The 10,874-nt window shown below is 49.9% G+C and overlaps 1 protein-coding gene across 1 annotated transcript; it reads right to left on the bottom strand.

The window, feature by feature from the left end:
* Positions 1-1,240: 1,240 nt before the first annotated feature.
* On the bottom strand, positions 1,241-10,663 carry LOC136996036 (olfactory receptor 5AP2-like). Its single transcript, XM_067317032.1, has 2 exons — positions 9,746-10,663; positions 1,241-1,279 (listed from the first exon to the last, which is right to left on the bottom strand). The coding sequence occupies exons 1-2, from the start codon at positions 10,661-10,663 to the stop codon at positions 1,241-1,243; spliced, it is 957 nt and encodes a 318-aa protein (XP_067173133.1).
* Positions 10,664-10,874: the final 211 nt, after the last annotated feature.

Here is a 10,874-nt window from a genome sequence, read left to right as displayed (position 1 = left end):
CCCCAATGACCAGGAGAAGGAGTATGTTTTGACTATCATCAGAAAAGGCCACAGGGAGAAACCAGGGAGCTGCAGGCTGTTCAGCCTCACTTTGGTGAGGAGTGTTTCATGGAGTGATTCCTCTTGCATCACGTTTCTGGGCACCTGAAGGAGAAGAAGGTGCCTGGGAACTGCCAGCATGGATTTAGTGCAAAGAAATGATTCCTGACCAACCTGATTGCCTTCTGTGATAAAAGATCTGTACTTGGTGAGGAGAGGGGAGCAGTGGGTGTCATTTACGATGATTTTAGCAAGGAGTTTGACACTGTCTCCAAGAATATTCTTGTATACTAATAGGGCATTATGACAGGCTGGGCAGACAACCAGATGGGTTAAAAGCTGGTTGGATGATCAAGCTCAGAGGGCTTTTGTGAATGAGTGGTGCTTTACCTGGAAGCCAGTGACAGGTGGAGTACACAGGGGTCTATACTGGGACCTGTCCTGTCTAACACATTCATCAGTGACCTGGAGGACACAACTCTCATCACATTTGCAGATGGCGCCTCATCAGGAGAACAGTCATAAACTCAAGGGCTGCCATCCAGATGGACCTCAGCAGGCGGGAGGAATGGGTGGCCTGTACCTTTATGAAATTCAAAACTGAACAAACACCAGGTCCTGCCCCTGGGGCAGACCAACACCCTGCAGTGATACAGGCCGGGCAGTGCTGGCTGGGCAGCATCTCTGCAGAAAAGGATGCAGGATAAACACATCCAATTAAGGTTTGTGTTTCTGTATCCAGGAGAAAATCACCAGAAGTGTAACCTGTTAATGGCAACCCCCAGAAGTCTAGAAAGTGGAGGATGTACTCCTACTGAAGGCTGCTGATGGAAATCGGTGTAGTGGTCCTCCCAAAGTTGCTGAAACACAAGATGGAATTCAGATTCCTAATTTATAAAGATTTGGCCCTTATGAAGAAAGAACTGATATTGTAGTTAAGGCATTCAAATGCTAAATCCATTCCTATTATGAACACTGTGACACCCATCTTTTGCAATGGCAGACTGTCAGAAGACATGCTGTTGGCAAACAGATCTTGATTGACGTGCACTTTGCAAACATTTCATACATTTGGTTCAGGATATAAATAACTATCTTGAAATCACCAGAATTGTTCTCCCGGGCAAAATTAAACATCTGTCTATTAAGCCTGGGGGGGAGGGGGAATGGGGGAAGGTCGAGTTTGAGTGAATCCTTTGACTCAGAAAACATTCTGGACAAATGTTTTCAGTGCTGTTTGCTGCCACAGAAAATTCTAGAAGATTCAGGTAGGGTGCCCTCGTGATGACGGTATCCATTTGCTTGGGAAAGCACCGCATTCAGGTGCTTCAAGGATACATAAGTGAACAGGAAACGGAAGAAGGAAAGCTATTGATAGGAATAGCTCTTTGGGGACATTTGCATGGCATCCAGCTGGTGTTGCAAGCTACCAAACTGGTGCCTATGCTGGACCCTTCTGTAACAGTGTAGTAAATGTAGCTTTCAATCAGAATCCAAGAGCCTCCCACTGTACACAGACATGTGGAATATAAATGATAGTTGGTGCTGTTCTTTGGCCTTTCGGGATGCTGGTGTCCAAGTCAGCGTCGAGCACAAGCAGCACAGCGCAGGCAGGAAAGCTGAGGGCAGGCACTGTCAAAGGAGTCTGGCTATGAATAATAATTTCAAAGTTCATTTTGTAAGAGGTGACAACCTTTCGCCTGTCTGAAGAGCTCCTCAGCTCACAGCCTGCTGTCTCATTTCCAGAGGCTCCTTCCAACCAGGTTCCTTGCTTGGGAAGATCAAGACCATTGCCTGCAGGTGGTACCTCAAGCACATAAGCAGACAAGCCTCTACCCCATGAACAAAGCAGCAAGCATCCTTTCCCAGGATGCATTTCTCTGTGTGTCTGATCAGATGAGCAACACTCAGGCAGTTCTGGTCCCCCTCCACACACACACACTTGACTCAACGAATCCTATGCGATTAAAGAAGTGAAAAGGTGCCTGTGTGCATCTTTCTTCAGGGGAGGTGGTGCTAGCAAACAGAGCGGACAGGTCCAGCGTAGGAGCTGCCAACTTCTCCAGAGCACCTATTCCTGCAGGCTCCAGGGGAGACCTTTGCCTGTAGCCTGGCTCTCCAGCTGTTCGGCTACACAACCCCTTTTTATTTATTTATTTATTTATTTATTGCCTAAAAGGATGGACAACACATTTCCTTGGTTTTGAGTCACTTCAGGAATACTGTGTTTTAAGTCAACATGACTAAGAGTCTGTGGATCTTTCTGGTGGAGGCTCGGTCCTTCCTTTTGGTCAGTAATAACAACGTACTTTATTGGAACTCCAGTACTGAGCTTCAGCTTCATGCTTACTTCTTCCATGTATTGATATAACCTTCCCTTCCCGACCAGCTTTTCTCTACTCTTTATTCTCCCACCCCTCACTCTTAAAACAGCCAAGATTGTTTCCAAAGACCCAGCAGTTTGAATCCAAGGGACACAGACACTTACTGTAGCAGTTAAGGAATGTTTCCTCTTGTCTAGTAGGCATTTGATGAGACAATTCATCTTCAGAACCCTGAAGGTGATTCCTCATCTCTGTACATTGCATCTTCTTTTAAAATGTGATTAATACCCCCTGAAAGACAAGAGACATTTGTTAACTTCCCTGAATAGTCCATATCCCTCACTTGCACTAGTACAGCTTCCAGATTAGAGCTGAAATACATTCTCTTGCATTTGGTGATTTAATGGAAACACACTATGTTCTTAAGTCTTTCTCCTACCACACAGCACAGGAGATGGTACAAGTCTCTGCAAAACTCTCCTGAATATCCTGATTTGGCTAAATGTCTTTCTCCAATGGTGAAAATAACTATTCTCCCAAGGGAAAAAAAAAAAAAAAAGATGATGCTCAGAAATGCCTTCTGTAGTTCCTAGACATGTAAAGAATACACGCGCACACCCCCCCCCCAACATATATATATATATCATATATATATATATGTGAATGATATATATATATCTGTGATGTCTATATATGTATATCCACATATAGGTGTGTATATATGTGTGTGTATTGATTATACATAAATATATTTCATGACAGAGCACTGTGCAGAACAGACTCCCCACACAACAGCAGGAACTGTGGTTTCGTAGCTCTGTGCTGTGTGTGATTCATTTCTACCAGCTGATAAGTGTTTCTTTCTAAATGCAACAGCAGGCTCTTTCTTCCAGCGTCCAAAAAATCCCAAAGAAGCCAACCAAATCCCTGCTTGCATGAACTCAGTGATGAGTCTATTCCACGCACTCCAGGCACCCTGCTGGATCCACGGCAGTGGGAGCCCAGCACAAGACCCCTGCCCAGCGCAGCCTGGAGGTGGCTCAGGCCTCCCTGGAGAGCCCCAGCCCAGCAGGGAACAGCCCTGCAAGGCCAGCGTGTTTCTGGCCTGTCGTCTTCAGAGACAGAAGTGTCCTCACCAGCCATTTCACCACCCTGTTGCTGCTGCTCAGCTGCTCAGGCTGAAGTGACCTCACAGCTGCTTTGCTGATGCCCTTCCTGCTGCTGACCTGTCCAGGACTCAGGCAGAAGTGACCTCACGGCCTACACTCAAGCCATAAACCTGCTTCTGGCCTAACAGCAGCACAGGCAGAGGTGACTTCACGGGGACCTACACCAACCAAGAGCCTGCTGATGGCCTATCAGCTGCAGAGAGAGAAGTGACCTCACAGTCAGCACTGAAGCCATGTGCCTGGGTCTTGTCTATCAGGTACTGAAGTGGCACTGACCTTACAGGCCCACATCTGGGTCATGTGCCTGGGCCTATCATTTCCTCAGGCAGACGTGACCCCACAAGCACAATCCCCAGCCACGTCCCTGCTGCTGGCCCGTCATGTTCTCACCCAGAAGTGACCCTGTCATTGACTCTCTGGAAGGTGGGGAAGGGTTTTTCCCCCCAAGATTTGCTTGCTTCTGCAGTGGCATCGCAGGAGCTGGGGGAGGGCCGAGGAGGTAGCAGTGCCCTGGCCCCAGGCATGTGTCAGCACCTTCCCCTTGTGATTCATGGGACCTGTCCCTCCTCCCTCCAGCCCTCTGACTGGCCAGCTGCTCTCCAACAGGGTGACAAGAGCCTGAGGTCTCCTTGCCGATCCTGAAGACATGCTCCTGATGGACTCCCATAAGCACTGCTGGCTGCTTGTCCCCAAGTGCCTGGCCCAGGAAGTGTGTGCAGGGCTGTTATCACAGCAACATGCTCAGGAAGAATAGGAAGGGCCAGGCCCATCTGTGCCCATCCAGATGGCTGCAGGGAGCACCCTGGGGACTTGGTTTAGTTCAACACAATGAAAGTCTGGGTGTAGGGTGCTCCTACCCCTAGGTGCACTCTCCAGTGCTGAGAAGCTAAAAAGAAAGTTTTAGGTGCAGGAAGAAAAGCAGAGAAATACTGCAGGTCTCATTCAGGCAAGATGTTATGGGATCTGCTTCTGAGGGTGTTTCAAGGGTGGCTGTGATGTGACTCAGCTCCCTTGTGAGCCACACATTGCAGGCATCCTGTAGTCTTCAGCCACCCAGTACTTTAAGGTTCCAGACTGGAATCTTTGCCTGAGTGCCCAGGATTGCCCCTTTGGCTGGGAGGGGTCTCTCAAATCCTGCTGCCCTCCATCCCACAAGAGCTATCAGGAAAGCTTATTCATCAGTTGCCTGCATGAAGGGACAGAGTGCACCCTCAGCAAGTTGGCTGATGATACAAAACTGGGAAGAGTGGCTGATATACCAGAGGGCTGTGCTGCCATTCAGAGAGACCTGGACAGGCTGGAGAGGTGGGCAGAGAGGAACCTCATGAAGTTCAACAAAGGCAAGTGCAGGGTCCTGCACCTAGGGAGGAATAACCCCATGCAGCAGTACAGGTTGGGGGTTGACCTGCTGGAAAGCAGCTCTGCGGAGAAGGACCTGGGAGTGCTGGTGGACACCAAGTTAAGCATGAGGCAGCAATGTGCCCTTGTGGCCAAGAAGGTCAATGGTATCCTGGGGGGGGCATCAGGAAGAGTGTTGCCAGCAGGTCGAGGGAGGTGATTCTCCCCCTCTCCTCAGCCCTGGTGAGGCCACATGTGGAGTACTGTATCCAGTTCTGGGCTCCCCAGTGCAAGAGAGACATGGCACTACTGGAATGAGTCCAGCAAAGGGCCACAAAGATGATTAGGGGACTGGAGCATCTCTCCTGTGAGGAAAGGCTGAGAGAGCTGGGCCTGTTTAGCCTGGAGAAGAGAAGAAACAGTATTGGCTCCAGTACTGGTCCCTGGGGGACACCATTAGTGGCTGGCCTCCAGATGGACTCTGTGCCACTGATGACAACCCTCTGAGCCCAGTACTTCAGCCAGTTGTCAGTCCACCTCATTGACCACTTATCTAGCCCATCCTTCATCTGCTAGTATATGAGGATGTTACGGGCAACAGTGTTGAAAGCTTTACTGAAGTCAAGGTAGACAACATCCACTGCTCTCCTCTCATCCACCAAGCCTGTCACCTCATCATAGAAAGCTAATTAAACATGATTTCTCCTTCGTAAATCAATGCTGACTACTCCCAGTCACCCTCCTGTCCTTCATGTGTCTGGAAATAGTAGCTAGTATTAGTTGCTCCATCATCTTCCCAGGGATCAAGGTGAGGCTGACCTCCCTGTGGTTTCTTGGATCCTCCTTCTTCTTCTGCTTGAACATAGGGGTGACATTTTCTTTCTTCTCGTGCTCAGGAACCTCTCCCAGGCAACACGACCTTTCAAAGATCCATCAGCACTCACAGGTGCATCCCATCAGCGCCCATGGTCTTGTGTAGGTCCAGTTTGTTTCAGTGTTCCCTAACCCGATCCTCTTCCACCAAAGGAAAGTCTTCATTGCTCCAGACTGCCCTCTGATCTCAGGGGCCTTGGCTTCCTGAGGGCTGGTCTTACCAGTAAAGCCTGAGGTGAAGAAGGAAATCAATATTGTCAGGAGGGCCTCTACTACATTTAGCAGCGGGTCCACATTTTCCCTGGCCTTCATCCTGCTTATGTACTTGTAGACACCTTTCTTTGTCCCCTTAACATCCATATCCTGTTTGAACACCAGGTGGGCTTTTGGTTTCCTAACCAATCCCTGCATGCTTGGAACATGTCTCTGTATTCCTCCTGGGTCATCTGTCCTTGCTTCCAGCTCTTGTACACTTCCTTTCCATGCCTGAGTTTTGTCAGGAGCTCTTTGTTCATCCATGCAGACTTGCTGCTGCCTATGCAGCATTTCCTGCTTCTTGGGATGGACCATTCTTGATTTTGGAGTAGGGCATCCTTGCAAAATCAGCCTGCTCTCTTGGACCCCTCTTCCCTCCAGGGCCATATCCCATGGGGCTCTTCCAAGAAGGCCAAAGTCAGCTCTCCTTAAGTCCAGGGCTGTGATTCTGCTTTTTGCCCTGCTCTCTCCTTTCAGGATCCTGAACTGCACCATCTTGTGGTTGCTGCAGCCAAGGCTGCCCCCAGCTACCACGATCCCAAACAGATCTTCCTTCTTTGTAAGCATGAGGTCCAGCACAGCTCCTCTCCTTATTGGCTCTTCAATCACCCGTGTCAGGAAGTTGCCTTCAGTGAACTCCAGAAACCTCCTGGACTGCTTGTGCCCTGCTGTATTGTCCCTCTAGCAGATATCAGGGTGATTCATGTCCCCCATGAGGACCAGGGCCTGTGAAAGTGAGGCTTCTTCCAATTGCCTGAAGAAGGCCTCATCTATTTCTTTTTCCTGATGTGGTGATCTGTAGCAGACACCCACTACCATGTCACCCATGCTGGTCTGCCCACTAATCTGGACCCATAAGTTCTCAGCTGGCTTCTCACCCGTCTCAGCAGAGCTCCAGGCCCTCCTGCTGCTCTTGCACACAAAGGCAGCTCCCCCTCCTCACCTTCCCAGCCTGTCCTTCCTAAAGAGCTTCAATCCACCCATCACAGCATTTAAGTTGTGTGACCTATCCCACCACATTCCCACGATCCCAGTGAGATCATAGCCCTGTAACTGCACACAGACTAATTCCTCCTGGTTTTTTTTTTCCTTTTCTTTTCTTTTTTTCCCCATGCTGCATGTGCTAGTGTGCAGGCACTTCAGAGAGGCACCCTGGCATACTGGCTTCCTAGAAAGGACATGGGAGCTTTCAGGCACTGGAGCAAACTAGACACACACACACACATGTCCATGGGAGCAGGGGAATGTCCTTGTGGGGTTGCTCACCTTCATCTTGGAAAGGTCATGATGCTCGGGAAGTGGAAGTGATGGCTGCAAAAAGGCAAACACCACACCCACCTTCAAGCAGAGCAGTAACCAGGGGCAGGGCACAGCTGGACAAGTGCATTGAGCAGCAGCACTTTTACATGGCACTACTCCCTTTCGTCATCCCTCCTCTCCATTTTCCCACACTGTCTCCTCTTTGATTCAGCTTCATCTCTTCCTCTCCCTGCCTTTGGCCCATGCACTACAATTCCCGTAATTAATGGGATACTTTTGTCTCCCTGTGATCAGTGACAGAGTCCTGCTGGACCCTCTGCAGGGTTGTACTGGGGAGATTCCTTCAATGCCTGCCATCAGTGACCTGAGAGTTCCAGTCTCTGTCACCTACTGCTTGATACTCTGGAGGGTCTGGCTGCTATTCAGAGGGACCTTGACATGCTGAAGAATGGGGCTTAGAGGAGCCTCCTGAAATTCAGCTAAGGCAAGTGTGGTGTCCTGCACCTGGGGTGTAGTAACCCCAATAGCCTCATGCAAAGGGTCCACTGAGGGCCAAGTGTTGAGAGAACAGCTTTGCAGAAGAGGACCTGGGACTCTTGGTGAGCAAGCTGAAGAGGAGTCACCAGTGTGCCCTGGTGGCCAAGGCCATCAGCCTAGTTTTGTCTCCTAAGATGCCTCTGGCTAAGGGTGTTGAGCTCTGTGGGCAACCAGACCCCAAAGCCCACCCCACCATGAGCTCTGGAGGAGAGCTGGCTAAAGGCATTCCAGCAGGGAAGGAAGGCTCAGGAGGGAAGTCAGCTCCTCCAAGGGAAAAGGAATTGGACAAGGCATGGCTGTCCCCATCTCCTTAAAAGAAGGTGAGGAGTAAGGAGCAGAAATGCAGCTGGAGCCAGGGGAACAGAAATGGAGCGGGGGGTTGCTGATTCCCTAGGGGCAGGGGAGAGAGATCCAAGGCATTGCTTGCACCTCTTGTTTTAGCCCTTCCAAACGGGAACTCTCCACCTCACCCCAGCCTCTCCTGCTCCCCTTGCAACCAGAGAAACCATGGCCTCTTACCCTGCCAGCCCATCTGCTTCATCCCCAGCTGGTTCCTGAGGCCATGCCTGACCAGAGGAGAGGTTGGGTGGGAGTAACACGTAAAGCCCTGTCGCGAAGCAGTGGTGCACTTCACTCGTAAGAGGGAAGCAGCACTATGTTTATTGTGGTAAGATAGCGACTTAACAAAGTTCAGTCATAAATAAGAATGATTTAACGAGGTTCAATTGGCAAGGTTCACTCAGTTATTTACTGCATGAAGGACAGGGTCAGATGCATGTGCAACGGAGACCCTCCCTTGAGTCACGAGGTTCAGAAAGGACCCCCTTGCTTTCTAAACTCCTTCGGAGAGGAGCCTAGGTGCGGCTGGATCCAGTCTTAGTCTCAGACTTGGTCAACGGTTCATGTCTAAAGGAATAAATATGAAAGGGACCCTCCCGTTGAGTCACGAGGTTCAGAAAGGACCCCCTTGCTTTCCAAACTCTCCCTTGGAGGAGCCTGGGTGCGGCTGGATCCGATCCTAGTCTCAGACTTGGTCAACGGTTTATGTCTAGGGGATTATGTGCACAGTTAATCAGAGATATAACTCAGCAAAGTTTCTGAAGTTCACAAAAGTTCAGCATGCTATTAATCACTTACTGAGGATCTGTCACGGGTCAGGAATCTCTCAACCTTGAGGAGAAACCTTGAGAGGCGTCCCTGCTCAAGAGGAGGTTCTGCAGTGCAGCCCGCTGCCGTGCAGGAGAGCTCAATGGGCTCTGGGCTGCCCACAATTGATGGGGGAGGGACGATTGACTCATAGTCATATTTGCACGCTAGATGAGTCTTAGTTGGCGCATGCTCAATTAGTCCCTGTGCTGTTTACAGGGAGGTCAGGTTGAGGGGGAGAGAGCACATCAGTGGGGGGGAAAGGAGCACACCGTCACAAGCCCCCAAAATGGAGAGGGTCCAGTTTTCTGCTGGAAGGGCAATGGAAGGGCACCTTCACTGAGAGCTGTATACTGGCCCCGGAAATAGACAACGCTGAGGGAGATGGATCCCATCCCCGGGAGCCACAGCAAGAAAGACGTCCCCATGTTTGCACCTGGAAGGCACTCACATGTCTTTCCAAATTCCTTCTTCTATCTGTCTTCTTAATGAAAAACAAAACAAAACAAAACAAACCTTGAAGCTCTCAGCCACTGAAATATATAAAGCCACGATCCCTTTATTATGAAGGAAAATGCAGAGCCATGGCATTTTTCACATTTGCTTCTAAATAAGAATCTTTTTCTCCAAGGATCTTTCCCTTTCATGCCTGTGCCACTCCACAGGCAGTCTCAATGCTAAGCACTTTCTGAAGATGACCCTGGTAGCCAGCATTTGCCTTTGTGAAAGAGCTGAGAGAGATTTGTGCTCAGTGTCAACCACCTAGCATGAGCTCTGAGTGCAGGCCAGAGCTTTCCTAAATGCTTTCTTCAGGGCTTCCCTGACCTCCCTGTTCCGCAGGCTGTAGATGAGGGGATTGACCAGGGGCGTGAGGACGGTGTAGAAGAAGGAGAACACTTTGTTGAGCTGCCTCAACTGGGGGGTTCTGGGCATCAGGTAGACAATGATGAGGGTGCCATAGAAAACAGTGACAACGATGAGGTGAGAGGAGCAAGTGGAGAAGGCCTTTTGCCTGCCCACGCTGGACGGGATCCTCAGGATGGCAGCTATGATGCACACGTAGGAGGCCAGGTTGGACAGGAAAGGGAAGACTAGATTGAAGACAGCTAGTGTGAAAGTTACCAGTCTGGCCGCATTGGTGTCACTGCAGGCAACCTCTAGCAATGGGGTAAAATCACAGAAGAAGTGGTCAATTACCTTGAGGCCACAGAACTTTAAACGGGATACGAAAGAAGTGACTACCGTAGAGGTAAAGAATCCCACTAGCCAAGACGCTGCTGCCAGCTGTAGAGAGACCTTCCAGGTCATGAGGCTAGCATAGAGCAGGGGCTGGCAGATGGCCAAGTACCGATCATAGGACATCATGGCCAGCAGGTAACACTCACTGACTAAAAAATAGCCAAAGAAGTAGAACTGAGCCATACAGCCATGAACAGAGATGGTGCTGTCCCCAGTCAGGAAGCTGGCCAGCAGCCGGGAGAGGATGGTGGAGCTGTAGCAGGTCTCCAAGGAGGACAGATTGCCCAGGAAGAAGTACATGGGGGTGTGCAGATGCCGGTCTGCCACCACCAGCAGAACTATGAGGATGTTTGCAGCCATCGTTACCAAGTAGATGATGAGCGAGAGGAGGAAGAGCGGTGTCTGCAGCGAGGGGACATTCCCCATTCCCAGCAGTATAAACTCCACTGGTGATGTATGATTGTCCCATTCCCCTTTCTCCATGTAGCGCCACAGGTCCCTCATTCCTCTTTTGCCAGCAAGGCAGCCTACAAGAAAGAACATTTGATTCGTTCTTTCCTTCTTGTAAAGAAGAATCATGAAGGACTTTGCTGTCAGGGAGAACATCGACTCTGGCACTTCTCTGACTACATTTGTGTTCCCTTTACGGCCTCCATGCCTAGTGAAAGGAGGGAACTAGGGTTTTCCAGAGAGT

This window comes from Apteryx mantelli, unplaced genomic scaffold (assembly GCF_036417845.1).
Source record: "Apteryx mantelli isolate bAptMan1 unplaced genomic scaffold, bAptMan1.hap1 HAP1_SCAFFOLD_20, whole genome shotgun sequence".
Taxonomy (NCBI): Eukaryota; Metazoa; Chordata; class Aves; order Apterygiformes; family Apterygidae; genus Apteryx; species Apteryx mantelli.
This window is presented reverse-complemented; position numbering and strand designations above follow the sequence as displayed.